The sequence below is a fragment of the Cucumis sativus genome, chromosome 4 (assembly GCF_000004075.3).
Source record: "Cucumis sativus cultivar 9930 chromosome 4, Cucumber_9930_V3, whole genome shotgun sequence".
NCBI classification, from domain to species: domain Eukaryota; kingdom Viridiplantae; phylum Streptophyta; class Magnoliopsida; order Cucurbitales; family Cucurbitaceae; genus Cucumis; species Cucumis sativus.
In genome coordinates this window covers 23,954,160-23,974,004 of record NC_026658.2, presented here as the reverse complement: position 1 = coordinate 23,974,004, position 19,845 = coordinate 23,954,160, and the positions used below count along the sequence as shown (strand labels likewise).

The window sequence follows — 19,845 nt, the reverse complement described above, 5'->3', positions numbered from 1 at the left end:
GAAATTAATTCGAGTAATTACATGCTTTGCATAAAAATATTATGCGATAAGTACAAAGGATGATATAAATTGGTACACTCGTAAAAATTCAAAGTTTGAATTTATAACAACATTAGTTCAGTGTCTAAATTATAATTTTCTCAATATATATATAGTCAGTGTAAAATCAAATGTTTAACTAAGATATTAAATGAAAAATAGAGACGTAATCAATAATTTTTTTTTTGTAGTATGTTGTTTCATCTCAAAAGCAATTGATATCAGAAAGAAAGAGTTCGACTATCTTAAATGAGATGATGCCTCTTTGGGGTTTACTCCATTTGGACTTTACGAGGGTTTACTCCATTTGGACTTGATGAGTTTTGATGTTATGTTTGACAATACAGAGTATAAGAAATTCTCAATATGTCCCTTCCAGTTAGTAAGTCCATCAATCAAAATCGTATCTCAATTTGATTTTATTGATATTTGGTTTTATTTTTTATTTTAAAAAAATCAAGCTTATAAATACTATTCCCACTCATCAATTATTTTCTGTTTTTTTTCATATTTAATAAATATTTTCGAAAATTAAAAAAAGAAGTCTTATTAAAAAAAAAATCTAATTGAAGCTTAGATAATATAATTATGAACAGAAAAACGGTTTATTTCACAATCTACCAATATCTAAAGAGATTTGAAATTCATGATTTTTTTAGTTTGACATAGACTAAATTAATTCAAACTACAACTCTTGTTGTTATTAACACGAAAAGATATCATTTGTGTTACATTTATTAAAACAATAATATGTACGTTTGTTGGTAGATTGAATCTTTTGGTATCTTAATTGATTATAATTATTAAATGATGGATGGCTACTCCCAACTATCACAAGTACCTTACCCATCTTTCTTTCATTTAAGATTATTTAAAACCTACCCAACTTCTCTCTTATTGCCTTATATATATACACATAATACATAATTTATTTGTTGAGTAGGTGGTACTTTATTAACCACTACCTTTCTTTAAGAAAAAAAAACACCCAATTAAGTTACTTCTAAATTTCTCAGTATTAAAACCCATATATAATAGCTATTTTGTTTTTTCTTTACTGCTTTTAAAGAATATTAAAGTTTATAAATAATACTTTAGAAGAAATTAAAACAATTTTCGAGACTCTGTGTATGTTTTCTTTATTCATATTGGAGGGTGTGCTTTCTTTTGATATCTGCTTCCACATTTAAGGTGTGTTTTCTTTGTTATCGTTTTCTCATGTCTTTAATGGTTTTCTTTACTTGTAACTCCATGTTGCTATGTAGGCTCTTTTAGAGTTTTGGATCTTAACAAAGCAAACTTTAGTAATAGTGGATTTGATTGGTTTGATCCTATTCCTATAAATCTGACATTTATAGTCTTTCAAAAAAATTGAAGAAAAAAAAACGTGCAAATCATAATTTTTTTCACCAAAAGGTTCCAACCTTCTAACAACAGCATGCCAGACTAAAAATATTGATAGGGATTATGTTAGTTTAAAAACAAAATTCTTTAAAGAGAAAAAAAAAAGGGAGCAAGTAAATTTGGATCCAATTTTCGTACATTTTTACTGTTGAGTTTTGTTTTTCTTTTTTTGTTTTAATTTGGTTGTAAGGCCTTAAGTTTACTATTCTAACCCTAAAGAATCCAGTTTCAATTATGTGTATTAATTGTCTATTAATTAATTTAAAAGAATTAAATTAACTTTTAATATTTTCAAAATCAAATTTAATATATTTTGCATAATTTGTACTTTCATTATTATTTATATCCTGTAAGAACAATTTGTACCTGACTATCTCTCTTTTGGACTAGAGTACTGAAAAAAAGAAAAAACAAACAACATTTTAGGTTATTATAACTTACTTACGTAATAGATTGTATTTCAAATATACGCCATTTTAGTTTGGATAATAATAATATGTGTTTTTGTAAACCGTCGTAGTGGGTGGTAAAAAAAAAGATAAACGAGTTTAATTGACTTAATAGTCTTAATAACTAACCAATAAGTCATGAGTTCAATCCATGATGACTATCTAAGCTACCCAAAAACTCATAGATAGAAGAAACATAATATGTGTAGCAATGAATTAAAAAATAGTAAAATTTGTAGTAAATAGTAAATAATGTAGCAAATTGAGGTTTTGAAATAATGTTTAGTATTTGAAGATTTTTAAATAATATTTACATTTTTATAGTTTTGTATAATTTTCATCCAAATGGCCCCAAAGTGTTTAAATATATAAAATCTCAAGTACGATAGATCTAAATAGACTTTTATCACTTTAGTGATAGACATTAATTTCTATTTGAGTTTATTGCCATCTATAATAAACAAAAGGTAAACTTTGGGTATATTTACAAATATTTAATTTGAAGAGACATTTTTTTTAAAAATAGCAAATAAATTTAAATATTTACAAGCTACCAATAATAGAAACTGATAAGCTTTGTATCGTTGTTTATTAACGTCTATTATTGATAGCTTGTAACGTTTTATATTATAAAATTTGTTTATTAACGTCTATTATTTATAAAATTTAAAATTTTTGTTTTATATTATAAATATTTTATCAAAATTATTATTTTTGACAAATTTTCTTATTTAAAACTATATATTCAAAACAAATAAATAGATGTGGTTTAAAGATAATTAGCATCACAACTTTCTTGAATTTAGTAAGTCAAACCATTGTACTAGAAAAAAACTCACAAAAACACTTTTGAAATTTATTTTTTTTATCCATATATTGATATAAATTGAATGGTTCAACACCTATAGGTTCATAAATGATATAATTGGATGTTGGTATTGAATATACAAAAATACATAGAAAACATTTTTAAAAAAAACAATAAATAAGTCTATAACATAAATATAAAATTTAAACATAAATGCTCTTTTTAAAATTTCTTTGTTTTGAAAGAATTTAGGAAAATAATGATGTTTTATTTTTTTTAAATAGTGTATTAATATAGGTATTCTACTTTACATTTAATTAATGATTTTATAATTGAAGATATAATGACCATATGTTAAAGATTGTTTTTCGAAATTTGTCAAAACTAAGAACACGTTTCAAAATCTTATTGTAAATTATAATTTGAATATTAATAATTAGGAAAATAAAATAATGGGACAAAAAATATTTAATTAAAAATATAAAAAGAAAAAGAAAAAAAAGAGGGGGGGAGTAGGGCCCAGTTTGGGTACCCTTTTAGAGTACCGTACATCTCATAATGCCATTTTCAGTTTCTTTTTAAGTCTCTTATTATAAGTATTCCATAACTTCTCCCCTTTCCTTCTCCATCTTCTCCGATCTTCGCACCGTCGCCGGTCTCCGCCCACCTCTTTTTCTCCGCCCTTCTCCGTTTATTCCATTTCTCTTGGGGGTTTTTTCAAACTCTTCTCTCTTAGATTTTGTATGGCAGTGAGCTTGTTTTCGCATGACGTTTCTGATCTCTGTCTCGGCAAGCCTCCGCTGAGGCCGCTGTCCTTGTCCGCGACCCTCGCCGACGCCTTGCTTGCTCTTCAATTCTCCCACGATTACTTCGTCAGTGTCTGGGATTGTCGTTTACCCAAGAGAGGTTGCACCGGCGCTGTCGATGGTGGTGCTGCCGGTGGCGATTTTGAGTGCTGCCGGTGTGTTGGGAAGCTGTGTATGGTGGATGTCATTTGCTATCTATGTAAGGAGGAGAATTTGTTGTCTCCTTCGTCTGCATTGCAAGCTTCTGTCTCTGAGATTTTGCCTCAAATTCCGGGAATCGTGATGCATTTGGAGCCCTCTGCTAGGTATAACCGTCAATTTGATGAAAATTTTCTTCTTATTTTGTTATGTTTTAGGGATTGTTTCAACAGTAACTTTAATTGATTGGTTTTCTTGAGAAAATTGTTAGCTGCTGAGGTTCTGTTGATGTTTTAGTTCGATATTGAGATTCTTCAGTTGGGTGTCTAAAGATTTGTCAATTGCTTGCTATTCATGAGAAAAGTGTTTTCCCCCAATTGGTTTAGCTTGTACTTTTCGTCTGAAACTTTATATGATACTGAATTCAGAAAGAGAATAAAAGAGTTCTGTGATGTTCTTGAATTGAAGAACGAAGTTGATTGAAGTTAGTGTGTTCATATTCTTATTCCAGCTTGCTAGAAGCCATTGATTTGGTTCTCCAAGGTGCTCAAAATCTAGTTGTCCCGATCAAGACTAGACTAGGAAGTAATTCAAGAAGAAAACAGCTCAAGAACTCCACAAATGGCATCCATGGTGGCCATGAATTTTGCTGGTTGACTCAGGAAGATATAATCAGATATCTTCTTGGCTCAATTGGCCTTTTTTCCCCCATTGCTGCCCTCTCCCTTGACAGTCTTGGCATCATTTGCACCAATGCCTTATCAGTAAACTACCACTCCCCTGCCTCTTCTGCCATTGGAGCCATTTCCCACAGCATCACCAACCAAACCTCGGTCGCAGTCATCGATGGCGATGGAATTCTGATCGGTGAGATCTCGCCTTTTGCCCTTGCTGGTTGCGACAAGGCCGTTGCAGCTGCGATAATGACCTTGTCATCCGGAGACCTGATGGCCTACATTGACTGTGGGGGTCCTCCTGAAGATCTTGTTAAGGTTGTGAAAGCGAGGTTGAAAGATAGCAAGTTGGAAGGAATGTTGGAGGAATTCACTAACTCACCATCCTCAATTGGGTCTCCATCTTTCACTTCCTCATCATCGGATGAGGAGTTCTCGCCATCTCCAAGCTCGAGAAGGTATAGGAGATCATCAAGTTACTCGGCACGAATTACTCGTCGTGCTGAGGCCATAGTTTGTCATCCAAGAAGCTCCTTGGTAGCTGTTATGATCCAGGCAATCACGCATAGAGTGAACTATGTTTGGGTTATTGAAGATGACTGCAGTTTGATTGGAATGGTCACATTCCTTGATATGTTAAAAGTTTTTAGAGAACATCTAGAAACTAGTGAGTAGACTTTCAAGCCATTTGGCTTAGAAATTTTGCACCCCTCCCCCTTATCCCTTGTCTAAAGAATAAAAACAGTCAATAGTTGGAACCTGTGTTGCCAAATTGATACATATTTGGGGCACTAAAATCCATTAGTTACGTGTTGTTTGTGATGTTTTCTTTTTGTTTGTCTATAAACTTTTGGGATCTACATGTTTCAGCCCTTGTATTCTAAAAGCTTAAGAACAGAGAATGCAGATATGTAGAGCTTTCTGTGAAAGCACCTTTTGCCTTTTATAATATAATGCTTCTCTTTTTAAAGGTGTAACTAATGATGAAACTACCATGATTAATTAATTCAAACAAATCCTTGAGTATTGTGAAAGTGGATCATAGGAGATAAAAAGGTAACCATTTTCATGAGATGAGATGACAGCTCATGAATGATAAACAATTATAGAATGTGCTGCATGTCATTTGGCTATTGGTCAATTTTTGTCATTTGGACAATAAAGTACCAAGAGGCAAGATTAAGTTCTTTTGTTCGTATGTCATTCTCCCTCTCTACTCAACCTCTGCTGAAGCATATCAGATTTGGATCTTCCTTCAGATCACAAAATGATTTCCCAATGTGTAATGCAATATCAAAATCTTCTTTATTTTTATTTTTTACATATTTGATTGTATTTCTTGTTTGAATAATACGTGGGGTGAGAGCTAACTACTACGTATTAAACTATTTTTATCTTGTCTGAAGTTGAGTCTACGTGGGAACTACCTACTTATCTTGTTAAGCTTTGTATAAATGTCATGTACACTCCACTCCGAACTTTTCTTAGTTCTTTCACTTGTATTTATAACACTTTCGAATATTTTTCACATTTGCAGTGATTTTGAAAAGTGAAATCATTATACTTTTGAATATTTTTTAGACTCATGTGTTTGATTTTGAAATAGTTAAAATTTAACTATTTTATATTTAAAACCACTCAAAGGTACGAGTTACTATAAATCATTTTAAGATTTAGTTTTATACTTTTAAATTTTTTGTATGATTGATATTGATTTTTGTTAGACTATATAGTGTTATTGTATTTTATATTAGGTATGTTACCAGTATTTAATATTATGTAATAGCTTTTGATAATTAGTCTAGGTTTTTATCCTCACGTACAATGGAGCATTGGACCTAGGTCTTGTATTTAAGATATTCTTCCCTTGTTCTTCCCTTGCCTAAGTGCGCAGTTGGGCGGTTGAAACCCTAATGTATCCAATTCTATGTTACCTCTTTACGATTCTCTTTTATCTTTTAGATTCTAAAATCAATCAATTTTAAAAGATAACTATTTGAAAACTTTTAAACATCCTAATGTTTCATGCAAAATAAATAAAATTTAAAAATCTCAGTCACTACTAATTTCGTTCGCTTTTAACTTCACCTTATTGATTAGGAATTAACCTATTTTAACATTTTATTTCTTATCAGAACAAATAACTTTGGTTAAAAATAACCATAAAACTGAGATAGATTAGAATATTTTTAGTCTTTCACAGAGAAAATACTACAAATCAACTCGATGATGAATAAGTTGACAATAGTGATTGTAAATGTTAATATCAAACATAAAATTACAAATATCTAAAGTGAAGATAACTTCTAGGCTAACTACCCAGATTCTGAAACAATACTCTCATCATCCAAATCATGGATAAAGATTTCAGTGGGTTCGAGGCATCCTCTCAGAGATTCATGTCCCAGTTGTGCACGTTCATTGTCTCCAAAGCCGAATATTTTTCCTTTCTCGGTAACCACAACAGTGTGATATAGCCCGGTGCTGATTTGAGAAACACGGTGAACTCTTAAGCTGTCGAGGCTTCGAGGTCTCAAGACTTTGTCAGATACTCCTCTGTCTGGAAATCCAAGGCTACCAAACCCCATCCACCCAAAACCATAAACAATACCGGTGTCCACCAGCACAAAAGTTTTTCTCTTTCTTGCACATACCTGAAACAAAAACATTATCAGACGAGCCGTTAATAACACGATCCTATATATGTATGACATGCAACATCCAATATTTAATGCTTGTGCTATGAGCTACTTCATCAACGGTTTTAGTTTGGTGATGATCCAGACCTGCACTGCAAGGTGGTTCTTAAGGCTGTTCAGAGGTTGAGGAATAGTCTTATCAATCTCATCTCCATGGCCCAGAGCACCACAGTAGCCTTTTCCCCAAGTGTATACCTGTAATGAGAAATCAACAAAATCGATGTCATAACAGTTCTTACAATGATTCGCCTAGACTAAAACATAGGATGCTAATTTGGTTAATATGTTCGTCTTAAGTTGCAGGAACTAACAAGTCCATTGGAATCTAATGCAACGGCATGCTCGTCACCAGCAGATACAGAAACAACATGAATATTCTTCAATCGAAATGTCTGTAGGACACGAGGTTGGAACTCGTTGTGCTGCTCTCCGTGGCCAAGGCAAAAGTTAGATCCTGACCCAAAAGAGTATACTCTTCCATCATTAACTACGGCCAATACGTAGCTCGGACCAGCTGCAATCTGAATTACAGATCCAATTTCTACAAGCCGTTGAACAATCTTTGGAGTAGGTCCCTCTAGAGTATTGCCGTGGCCAAGCTGACCATAAGTGTTTGTTCCACATGTATAGACGTGGCCTTGTCTTGTTAAAAACACTGAAAAGTTATGCCCCACAGAGACCTGAAGAAAATAGACATACCATAGTTACCAAGTAATTTATCGTTTCAACCAAACATGAATGCATGTTTATGGAGGTATCCACGGCTTTAGTTCCCTTCTTTTGTAATGCTTCATTGCATCAATGAAATATGTGAATCCACTCAAAAAAAGAGTACATGTACATTAAGGCACGCTGTTGTCAAGTGGTTAACTACATCCAGTTCTATCTTCAGCCTGAATTCAAACAACTCACGGAAGGAAAATATATTTGACAAATTAAACAAAGATTAAAAGCATATTTACCTGCTTGCAAGGGATTCCGTTTAATGCTTCAACAAGTCTGGGTCTAAAGATTCGACAACTTGTATCTCTATGGCCACAACAAAATGATGAATTATCCCCGCAGGTGAAAACCTATTGGTGAAGAGAAGACAAGCCATAGGATTACCAAAAATTCAAAGACTGTAATTGAGAGTGACATCCATGAAAGCATGTACTACAGTGTCAACGAGAGACATGAAATAACTACTGCAAAAATAATCTAGTTAACAACGACCTGCCAACACCTGTTCCTTTGAATCCTTTCATGCACTAGTAAGGCATCAATATAAACACGATGACGTTCAAAAATTCCTTACAGCTATTTAAGGTGTGAGAATGGAAGATAATTGTCTTCAATTTCCAACATGGTACTTCTAATAATTCAAATTAGCAATAAGGCTATCAAAATTCTATAATACAGGAACTCATAGACATCAACTTTTCTTATACTCACCGATCAAATCAGTAGAGCAATACCAACAGTTAAAAGTGTACACTTTATTTGGGATTAGAAAGATACTAAAAAAACATCCATATACGGAGAGGGGAAGCACAAAATCTGTATCAAGCAGACATGCAAACAGTATATAGCAGATCAAACAGGTAACGGTTATAACATAGATCCAATCCAACATAAGATTGAACTGCTGACCTGTCCTGACTGTGTGACAAATGCAGCATGATTGTGAGAAGCAGAAACTTGCTCAACATATATAGAAGGTGGAAAATTAATTCTGGTAAATGTTACACATTGCGTAGTCTCAGAGCCATGTCCAAGAACACCACATAAGCTGGAACCACAAGAGTATACTGATCCATTGCTGATAAGAAGCGTATGATATCTTCCAGTTGCAATCTGCATCTGGTATAAAATAAATAGGAAAAAACTTCAAATTATCTTTCGCAAATCATAGGTTTAAAACAGAACCTCAGCAAACGTAATCTTAGAACTCAATGACACAAATGTACAACCTATAGAATAGATCCTATTCCAAGTAAAATCGTCTACAACATGACAGATCAATTTTTACACATCTTAAAAGTTGAAAAGACAATCATTGCCTCTGACTATAAAAGATATTTTTGGTTACTATACTCATTCAATACAACAATCTGAACTCTAATTGTACTACTTAGTAAGGTCTCATCAATAAAATTCTCCATTTTGTAAAATAAAAATGGACAAATAGGACAATTTGAAAATTTTAATTTAGCAGGAAAAGCCTTTGCGATATTTATTGTTTTATGATCTTGATTGAAAGGCATCAATGTAGCTACAGTGAATAATCAGTATAAGTGAAAATATTGGTGACAGAAGGAATGACTGCAAACAATAAACTAGTCACGTCATCTTTTTGTGAAACTGCAGAAGCTAGCCTAAACTATATTTCTCAAATATGTACTAATTTAATTTCTAAGTCCAATTTTCATCCAAATAAATTTCAAAGCCCAATAAATATCTGGATATTGAGAACGGAATTGTCCAGAATAATGTATTTTGATGCAGAAGATAGTAAATGATTCCTTCATGCAAATATGCAAAATGCAAGCACACTCGCTCAACTAAAAGAAAAGCAATATAATTCTAGAAGAAATAATACATTGCCTTCTGAGGTCTCAACGATGTTGGAAGATTTCTCCACCAATTGCAAGAACCGAAAAACCCGTTTCCACTTCCCTTGACAGCGATCAAAGAGTTGTCTTTGGGAATCCTCTCCCATTCCAGAATAAGTGCTGTGTGATATACATAATTGAAATGCTGCAAAATCAACTAACGATCGAAACTTGAGAGGGTACAGCTCATGGCTCCCTCCAAACAACTTGCAAGTCAACTCCAAGCAAACAAGATCATGAGCATTCAACCGACCAGACGTTAGAACTTCTAAGATCAAATGTGAAGGCAAATCCACAAATGTAGTTGAATGAAGCCATTTTGCCATGTTTTCAGCCAAATCTATGGGTTTCCAAGCTTGAATGAAATCTCAACTAAAAATCCCCCTGAAGTACAGGTAAAACTGATTCCCAGCTAATTACACAGATGCTGACAGATGTAACCAATTCCGGCCAACACGCAAAGGGTGGTCAAATTTTTAGGCGAAATCTCAAGCAGTTAAAGCAACATATAAAGAACACATCAGAAGGGAGGAAAATATGGGAAATAGAGTACAGAAAAGGCGTTCTTGAAAAGAATTTCAGCCTTAATGAGTACAATGATTGGAAACAAATCATCAGTTGGGACAAAGGACACCCGCACAAGTTATCCCAAATTTGAAGAAATACAAATTTCTTTCCTGCAAAAATCAATAAAGCCAGTAGAAAAAAATCAGAATGCTGTAAATTACCTCAAAGATAATGACAAAACAGCAGTAGCAAATTTCAAGTTGACCCAATAGCCAAAGATGGTTCATGCTTAAAAGTAGTTGAGATAACCATAATTAATTACATCTGGTAACCAATGTTACTAACGAAAAGAAAAGCAATGAATTTGAAAATGAACGATGATGTTGATGAAAGAAGAAAGAGACTTCATGATTGAAATGTCTAGAACAGGACCAAGCATGCAATAAATTGAGATTAATACTGGAAATCAGAGACAGGAGAGATTATTTCAAGGCTTTTTATAGTGCCGGTCACTTACTTTTCTGCAGAAAACTTAAAATTAAACACGTCAATGACAAACAAAAAGGGGGAAGAGTGGGAATGTTAATAAGCACAACTTTGGTTTCTCAACAACAGAAAGAGACAGAGAGAGCAGGCCAAAGTGATGATTGCAAAGCTTATAAGTGCCGGTCACTCACTTTTCTTCAGAAAAGTTAAGATTCAATTACCTTCACTGACAAATGGAACAGGAATGAGAAGGGAAGTGTATTGGGGACGAAATTGGACTTTAACCAAGCGAAAGAGAGAGACAGATGAACACAGAACTTTCCTTAAAGTTCTTTCTCTCTCCAAATAACATACTCTGTTTTTTCCATTTCAAGGAAGATCATTTCAAAACACAAATCTAAGGATTTAGACGATGTATCTGATAAAATAAAGAGTAATTCGCAGAAAACTGTTGTTTTAGGTCAAAGTTCTTCGTTCCATAAAAGAAGCTCGTGCGTTCAGAAAAATTGCTAAAAATGCATCAAATTCAGATTTCAGCAAAAAACCCAAATGTCAAATTGAATACCCAGTAAGAGTTGAATCATAATTCCTGAAAAAAAAAAAAAAAAAAAAAAACCCAAAATTCCTACTTCCATACACAGAATTTGGGCCTTCTCTCCGACAAATAAACTACCAGAGTCCATCCCAGATAATCAGTCAATAATTAATATACAGCATTTCAAACAAGATCTTCCGATTTTCAGCTAGACATTATGGATTTATAATCGATTTCATAACAATTCAGATCTTGCTTTAGGCTAATCACTACAAACAACAATTAAAATGAAGAAAACTATCTGCTGACTGAGTGTATACAGAATGAATTGGAAGAAAGGAAAGGAATGAAACCTGCGGATTGAGAATTGAGATGGTTGAGCTCTAACTTTCAGAAGAAAGTGCAAAATCCTCCTCGATTTCTGGAGAGAGTATGAAATGTATTGCCCCTTCAATATGCACACAAACACAAAAAGCTTCAGTTTTAAGAGAATATGCTTCCAAGTTTCTCCCTTTCCTCTCTCGTTAATAGTTTATATATATATATTGCTTTTCCAAAGTTCAAAGTTTTAATTTTTTTTTTTTTAGTACTTCAATTTCGCATCAAATATATTTTGTTTTTTTCTTCAAATCTTTGACATTCATTTTATAAAATCATTTATATATAAAAAGATTCTAATGATGCAACATTTTTTTTCCCCATTATTTAAGAACTAAGATTAGGAGAAGTGTTGGGAAAGGAATGAGATGGGAGACCAAATGAAAACGTTTTTCTTTTTTGTCTTTTGGTTATTTCATTTCTTCTTCTTCACTTGTTTTTTCGTCGTTTCTTCTTGTTTGTTTTCTTTCTTCTTTCACTAAGATATTCACCATACCAACCTCCTCCACTTATATATTTCTTTAGTTACTTCATTCATGTTCTTGATTTCCAATTTTGTTTGAAATAATCAATTTACATATGTGTTCTTCTTCTACGTTCTTCTCTATGATCAAGAAAATAGAACAAAACCAAAGAAGTAAGAGAGAATCTAAAGGGAGCGTGAAACATAATCGATAAGGGAAAAAAATCAACATGAGAAGTGAGAAGCAAGAGGAAGAAACGAGATCAACGTTCTCTCCTTAGTCTATCAAGCATTTTCATATTAAGTTGGACCAATCTTTCCATGATGAAAAGGGCAAGAGATTTAAGAAAAATGAGTTCATGAGAAGAAAATGGATCGTGGACAATTCATTAGATGGATCCTTCTACTTAAAATCGAGAAAATTGTATAAGAAAACTGAAAAAATAGTTTTGCGTTAGTTTTGTAAGAAAAGTTTTTTGCGTTAAAACAACAATTTTTCTTCCTAATATTTAGGAGTGATTCTAAAAATCACCTATTCTCGATTATAAATTCTATACTTTTAATGAATAATAATTTTGAATTATTAAAATATTATATATTTAATGCATTAATTTCAAATGGGTTCTCTCTTTCATAATGATTTGACTTTTGAATCAATAAATACTTTTAGCATCATTATTCATTTTCAAGTCTTTGAAATTATGTGTCATTATTCATTTTCATGAGTTTTTCAAACCAAAGTATTTGTCATATTCCTTAGTGGCTAAGCATTGTTTGAAGAGTTCAACGTCACTTTAGCTTAAGATACAAGAAAAATAAGAATTTCCTAAAAGTCCAACAATGGAATTTGGGCATTGATTTTCTTAACTAAATCTTGACGTTATGTTAGGTAAGGAATTTTGAATCAACATAGTGATTGGCACATCAAAATTTGCCAACAATTCAAAGAGGAAAAAACAAAAAGCTAATTTTACTTAATTATTTGTTTATGTCATTGTGAAGAACTGTTACATAAACTAACTATATACATATTAACCAATTGTCGTGCTTATAAACTAATTATAATATGTTGAAGTTAAAAGTCTTCTTTTAATTAATTATTTAATATAAATACAATTCAATTAATTAAGATATTCGATTCTCTCTAGAAAAAAAATTATAAAATTTGAATCTTCATCCTTATTTGAATAATGCAAATTATTACTTTACTAGTTTAAATATTATTTATTTTACAAAATAATAAACGGCAATAAAATGAATTGTGAGGTTGAAGCGCAATCAAAACACAAATGTAGTTGCATGGACAATACACCAAGTGACTCTCCATACCATTATGCTTCAAACGAATACCCGTATTAAAGTGATAAATTCAATTGAACTCTACATTCCAATGACCGATTTTGCGCAAGAGTACGTCCCTTAGATAACCACCAATTAAAGAAGAGATGATCCATTGTCATTAAATATATAAATTATATCAGAATTACTGAGTGAAACAGTCACATGTTTATACAGAGTTCCGAACAAGTTAAAAAATAAAAATATCTAGAAATATTATTACCCTCAAACCAAACATGGTTAGTCCAAGTTACACATGATGCTTAGAGTTGGGTCACACTATCATCCCTACCAAACCTAAGCCACGGTCTCTTGAGTTAGAATATCAATTTCAAGTCTCATTAATGTGCATGGAAGTCATGAAAAAAAAACTATTCGACATAAATAAAGATAACAAGGATCAAACACGCAAGGGACAATGACAACCATCTCTATGGGAGAAAGGAACCAAAGAATGTAACCCGTTTCGAACACGAAGAATAGTCTACCAACACTAAGACGAATGTAAATGTAAATACTATTCTAAATTTTTTTGTTGCTATTACATTTCGATATTGATGGACATCCACATTTCTACCCCCGTTAACATTTTAAACGTCGTTTAGAGGGGAAACGCGGAACGCGGAGTGAGGCATGGGGATGAAGCACAGTGGCAACATCAAATTTATGATTGCAGCAACGGGGAAGCAACAATTGTTGGCCCTCAAATCCATCACATCCACATCCACATCGCATTCATTTTCCCCTTAATTATTGGAAACACAATCATGTTGAACAGTTTCCTCTTCTCTTCCCTATTTAATCTTTTTCACATGCCCAAATCACAAAAAAGGTTTCTTTTATATTTTACTGGTTCCCAATCTGCGGAGTCGTGAGAAAATGGAAACCAAGAAGAAAGGAAAGTCATTTGTCAAAGCAATCATAATCACATTCATGGCATCTCCTGTGCCTTTTCTTGCATTTATGACCCATTTCTTGCATTTATGACATCTGGGTCTTTCCTATTTAGTTTATTTAGTTCCTTTTCTTTATATACTTCACTACTTATTCTTGATTATGGCGCCTTAAGTTGAGTCATTTTTCGTTCCGGCGTTACTTCTCTAAAATTTATTTATGCTTTTTCGAAGAACATATCGCTTTGATACCAAATTGTCACACCTCAAACCGCAATACGATCAAAACGTCAAAGTAAAGGAAATAGAATGCAATTTAGTTACAATCTTGAAATTCTCTGACTGTAATTCAAACTCAAAGCCTGTTAAAGACTAAGAAAAACATAACACCACAGAAGTCGTACCAAACACCAAACACATTCAAAGACAATCTTAATGCAAAAAACTTAACGCAATAAATTCAGCAAAAACTTACACTTTATTAATAATAGGTGTTAAGTAAAACAAGGTAAAGAAACGATTCTTAACCAAAAGTTGCATTAAGTAAACTCTTAAACAGACGTAGCTTTCTCATCTCGCCACAAAACCTTCCACTTCCTTCTCTACTTGGCCTAAACTTATGATCTTAAAAGATTAATTTTGAAAACGTCAGTCAAATGACTCAGGTATTATGAAAACCTTTTGTAATATCTTTTCATAACCATTTCGCAAAAATATCAAATTATTTTATTTCACATAAAGCTTTTTTTATGCTTAACAAATCATTTTCTTTCGCCAAGGATCTCGAATCGTTCTCTACGTTTAGTCTCATTAACTCGTGTTTAAATTGTTGTATCAACAACATCCAAAAACATATAGATTCGTCCATGTTGCCCAGGCTGCTAAACCTTATATGCTCATTTCAACGCATAAGCCAGCTTCTTGTCACCATGTAGCTCATACACCCATGGTGGCCTTAACAACTCTTTATGTACACATAAAAGTTAGTATCATCTCAAATAAACAACTAATAGTTTGAAAACCATTTTATAGTATTAAAATCATAATCATTAAATCAAGCTTTAACATTATAAATCATGCTTGAAAACATAACTTTTTCATAGAAACATCTTTGAATCATTCTTATTTGAATTTTTCTTTCAAATCAATAAAGAGAAATCATAATAAAATTTTAAACATAAATTTATTTGAGAGAAAATCACTCACAAAACTTTACTAAAGAAGTCATTTTTCTCGCAAGCCTTTTCTCGCGTAGCTAAACCAGCAGCACTTCAACATTTCAACAAAACTTTCATCATCCTCTCCTTAGTAACCAAAATTCTCTTATTTCTAGAGTTCTTAAACTAAGTTAGTCATGCATAAACTATTCTCAATTCGTTACTCCTGCTTAAAACTTTACACGTGCAAATTTAATATTCAATCTAGCCATGTTTAAATTCTTAATTTAATATTCAATCTAGCCATTTTCATCTTTAGAATGTCTAGGTTTCTTCAATAAAAAAACGTTGTAGTCCAACCTTAGACTATAAACAAAAATTTTCCAATTTTATGTTTCTCTTAACTTAACCATTTTATGAGCTCTTCAACCAAAATTTTTACTTTATAATCCAAAGAATGACTAGGCCTCTTGGATACAAATGTTGAAGTTCAATCTCAAACCTTCAGCCAAAACTCTCCTTATTTGTCCATTTTCTTCACTTCCAATTATCTACACCTTGCCAACATGAGCTTAGCTCAACTGGTACCTATATGTCCATGTGGACAAGAGATCCCATGTTCAACTTCTCACCCTGCATTTATTACAATACCTTTACAAAAAAAAAATTATCTACACTTTCGTCCACATAAATCCTATAGATGTAATCAATCAAATAGTGTAGTCGAATCTCACACTCAAAACAAGCATCTCGTATCTTATATATGTATCTCTTAATTTGTCGATTTTATGAAATTTTCAACCATGTTTTTACAAGCTAGGTCTCTTCAATGCAAATGTTGAAATCAAATCTCCATCGTTAAACCAAAATTCTCCTTATTTGTCAATTTCTTAACTTTGTTTCCAATTATCTGCACTTTCACCCAAAAAATTCCCAAGTGTCTTCAATAAAAAAGTAGTAGTCCAATCTCAAACTTCGAACCAAAATTCTCTTATCTTATGTATTTCTTCAACCAAGTTTTTATTAAATAATTCAAAGAATGACTAGGCCTCTTCAATACAAATGTTGAAGTTCAATCTCCAACCTTCCACCTTCAACCAAAACTCCTTATTTGTCCATTTTCTTTGCTTCCAAATATCAAACTAAACTTTCATCCAAAGAAATCCTAGGTGTCCTCAATCAAATAGAATAGTCCAATTTCACACACTTCAAACCAAAATTCTCTTATTATATGTATCTCTTAATTTCAATTAAGTTTTTACATTGTAGTCCAACCAATGGCCAGGTCTCTTCAATCCGAATGTGGATGTCCAATCTCCAACCTTAAACAAAAAAATCTCTTGACTTTACTTTTTTCATCCAAAAAATGTCTAGTAGTTTTCAATATTAAAGTTGAAGTCTAATTAATCTCAAACTTTAAACCAAAATTCTCTAATCTTATGTATCTTTTAACTTGACACCATGTTATGAACTCTTCAACCAAATTTTTGCTTTATAATCAGAGAATGGCTAGGCCTCTTCAATACAAATGTTGAAATGTTGAAGTCCAATCTCTAACCTTCAACAAAAGCTCTATTTATTTGTCCATTTTCTTAACTTCCAATGATCTTCAACCTCACACTTAATTAAACCAACATTTATGATCTAATTATGTATTCTTAATTTTTAATTTTATGAAATCTTCAACCAAGTTTTTACATAATCAAAGTGTTGCTAGGTCTCTTCGATCCTAATATTTTGTAGTTTTTGTGGAAAGGAGACAAACTTCTTTATTAGAATAAAAATCAAAGTATACAAGAGAGTTATACAATGAGAACAATAATAAAGAAGCTAAATGTTGGATCAAGAGGATCACCCGTATGTCTCAACTAAACCAAAATTTCCAACCTCATACCAAAATTCTCCTTATTTGTCAATTTTCTTAACTTTGCTTCCAATTTCTACACATTCGTCAAAAGAATTCCTAGGTATCCTCAATAAAAAAGGTTGTAATCCAAGCTCAAACTTCAAACCAAAGTTCTCTTATCTTATGCATCTCTTAATTTATCCATTTATGAACTCTTCAACCATTTAATTTCTACATTGTAATCCAAACAATGCCTAGGACTCTTCAATCCAAATATTGATGTCCAATCTCCAACCTTAAACTTTGCATCCAAATATCTACACTTTCATCCAAGGAAAGGTTTGATAGTCCAATCTTAGATATTAAACCAAAGTTCTCTTATCCTATGAATCTCTTAATTTGTCCATTTTCTGAATTTTTCAACCAAACTTTACTTGATTGTCAAAAAAATAGCTAGGACTTTTCAATAAAAAAAAGTTAATGGGGTTTGTGGTGAAAAAAATAGCAATAAGATTTTAGAGGGATATATAGAGATTTTGTTTTAGGTGTGAATATGATAGATTTCACATTTTTTAATGGGAAATGTGCAAAGCTTTAAAGTCTTGTTTTGCTTTATTATAGACCCTTTTAAAGTTAATAATACCATAACTTTGTATGAGAAACCTTTATGTCTTCTGTTGCTGTATTAGAGCCTCTTTTAAGGTTAATAATTGACCACCTTTTGGAGTGTTTTCTCTTGTATTCTTTCATTAAGATGATCTATTAGCTTGGGTTTTCTTAATAAGGATAATAAATAGAAATCAATGCTCCATTTTTAACGACCTACAACAATTAAGCCTTAAGGAAAGAACTTCATTCCCTGCTCAACCTCTCTCTCATGTTTATTTACCCTTAAAATAAAAACATGATTTCACAAAGAACGTAAAAACAAATCATATATCAAAGATATAATAAAAAGAAAGCATTTACTGAAAGTCTTGAAAAAATTTGGGGAGTAGGAAACCTAACCTTATTGGCACTACCAACAGTAATGCAATTCCATTGGGAACTAGTTTGCACACAATCGAGGTGGTGAATTTTCTAACATAGCCTTGTTGGATGACCCCAAACTTCATATCTCCATTTCCGTCTACAATTTTCACAACACAGTCTCAGATCAAAATCTTCTCCATTTGCAAAGAGAACATCAACAGTCTCTAAGTATGAAAATAGAAATGGTTTTAGCTTGTTTCTTCTTAGCAATCATCTTGTTGTTTAGAACAATATGAAATAATATTTTCATGACTGCAAAGTTTGAACACTAAAAATCAACTTTGAAATTTTTTCATCAATTTATTTTATATTTGCATAGTATAATCCTACGTAGTTTATCCTAATAATTTTCCATGAAGCAAAGCTATTAAGACACCGAAACTTCTTATGCAGCCACCAAAAACGTTCATAAAATTTCATCATTTTAAAATCAGTTACATCAGAATGACAAGATATGAGAAACCAGTGGTTTACCCTTGTGTATTGTTGCTCCATGTCATGCTCCCCTGACTTGTTCACCCTAAACTTCGCATGAATGGGATTCATCCTACATCATGTATTACCAAAGAGAAAAGAATTACGCTTCATTCCGAAAGAGTCGTCAAGTCAGACCAAAGAAATTAATGGTTACTTACCTTCAGTTTCAACTAGTTGATTGCTATTACTCTGTCTTGTGCTCAAATCAGTCGCAGAAATTGATTCAGACGCTCGTATATATCTCTCTCTTATCGTTCGCTGTCAAAACCTAGAGAAAAGTTAGGAAGAGCAAGTTCAAAACAAGAGACCTCATTCTTAGAAACCCCAATTGCCGAGAATGAATGTTCAAGATTTTGAGATCTCACCGCTCCGTGAGCTTATCGAAAACAGGGTTCATGCCGCATTCCACTCTTTCTCTTATTTGAGGACCGGACGCAAACCCCTTTTCATCCAAAAAGCCTTGAAACCACGTAGTGCATTCAATAATCAGACTCGCTCGGGCAGGGGGATCTGAATCCGTACCTTGAGGAAGTTGCTGCCATTGAAGGAGGTCTTGTTCTTCCTGTAGTGTCGTCGCTAGAGAAGAAAATGGAATAGGACAGAAGACGAGGAAAGTAAACTTCCGCGGACTTCTTTATAGGGTTGATTGAATTCAGTTAGTTAGGACTTCTAATTGTATTGATAGAAATATTATTTTGCAAAATAAAAAATTAGGACTTCACAAGTAGCAATTATCTGGAAGAGAGTTGGGTCACACAATCATCCCTACCAAACCTCAACCATCCACTGCTCTCTAGATTTAGAATATCAATTTCAAGTCTCAACAAATGACCTTTCTTAAAAAAATTAACACAGTACTAAACTATCGCAGAATGAGACCCCTTAAACAAGGATCAAAATCACACAACACATAACCAATCATGACAACCATCTCTACCTGAGAAATGAACCAAAGAATGTAATAAAATTGTATAATATTAATCTTGCATTCTTCTTTCTTGTTTTTTTTTATTATTTTTTTTTTCTGATCAGAAACTAGAGAGCTAGAATGAGAACGAGAAAATATCAAAGAAAAATTATCTGATGAGAAACTTGAAGCGAGAATTCGTCAGTTGCAAGCTG

At 32.5% G+C, this 19,845-nt stretch overlaps 2 protein-coding genes and 1 long non-coding RNA gene across 4 annotated transcripts; 1 reads left to right on the top strand and 2 right to left on the bottom strand.

Moving 5' to 3' along the window:
• Nucleotides 1–3,294: 3,294 nt before the first annotated feature.
• LOC101220357 (CBS domain-containing protein CBSX5) lies at nt 3,295–5,295 on the top strand. Its single transcript, XM_004141317.3, has 2 exons — nt 3,295–3,811; nt 4,156–5,295. Exons 1-2 carry the CDS (start codon nt 3,444–3,446, stop codon nt 4,991–4,993), a joined length of 1,206 nt encoding a protein of 401 aa, XP_004141365.1. The 5' UTR covers nt 3,295–3,443; the 3' UTR covers nt 4,994–5,295.
• Nucleotides 5,296–6,463: 1,168 nt separating this feature from the next.
• Nucleotides 6,464–11,729, bottom strand: LOC101207584 (ultraviolet-B receptor UVR8). The gene is made up of 7 exons (XM_004141181.3): nt 11,493–11,729; nt 9,599–10,288; nt 8,650–8,859; nt 7,980–8,090; nt 7,329–7,697; nt 7,105–7,212; nt 6,464–6,972 (listed from the first exon to the last, which is right to left on the bottom strand). The coding sequence occupies exons 2-7, from the start codon at nt 9,935–9,937 to the stop codon at nt 6,634–6,636; spliced, it is 1,476 nt and encodes a 491-aa protein (XP_004141229.1). The 5' UTR covers nt 9,938–10,288; nt 11,493–11,729; the 3' UTR covers nt 6,464–6,633.
• Nucleotides 11,730–14,670: 2,941 nt separating this feature from the next.
• LOC101207414 lies at nt 14,671–19,721 on the bottom strand. 2 transcript variants are annotated; one of them, XR_969335.2, is made up of 5 exons: nt 19,089–19,721; nt 18,882–18,991; nt 18,721–18,793; nt 18,223–18,343; nt 14,671–15,175 (listed from the first exon to the last, which is right to left on the bottom strand). It is a non-coding gene; the product is annotated as an uncharacterized LOC101207414 (long non-coding RNA). The 2 variants fall into 2 exon arrangements; XR_969334.2 differs by having other exon boundaries at nt 14,671–18,343; nt 19,089–19,700.
• Between the last annotated feature and the right edge of the window lie 124 nt (nt 19,722–19,845).

Bases quoted from the DNA above. Each gene is read 5' to 3' on its own strand.
- LOC101220357 (XM_004141317.3), top strand. From the start codon at position 3,444: ATGGCAGTGAGCTTGTTTTCGCATGACGTTTCTGATCTCTGTCTCGGC. The intron at 3,812-4,155 runs GTATAACCGTCA...TTCTTATTCCAG, and splicing joins CATTTGGAGCCCTCTGCTAG to CTTGCTAGAAGCCATTGATT.
- LOC101207584 (XM_004141181.3), bottom strand. From the start codon at position 9,937: ATGGCAAAATGGCTTCATTCAACTACATTTGTGGATTTGCCTTCACAT. The intron at 7,213-7,328 runs GTTAGTTCCTGC...TTCTCATTACAG, and splicing joins CATTAGATTCCAATGGACTT to GTATACACTTGGGGAAAAGG. The intron at 6,973-7,104 runs GTCTGGATCATC...TTTTTGTTTCAG, and splicing joins AGAACCACCTTGCAGTGCAG to GTATGTGCAAGAAAGAGAAA.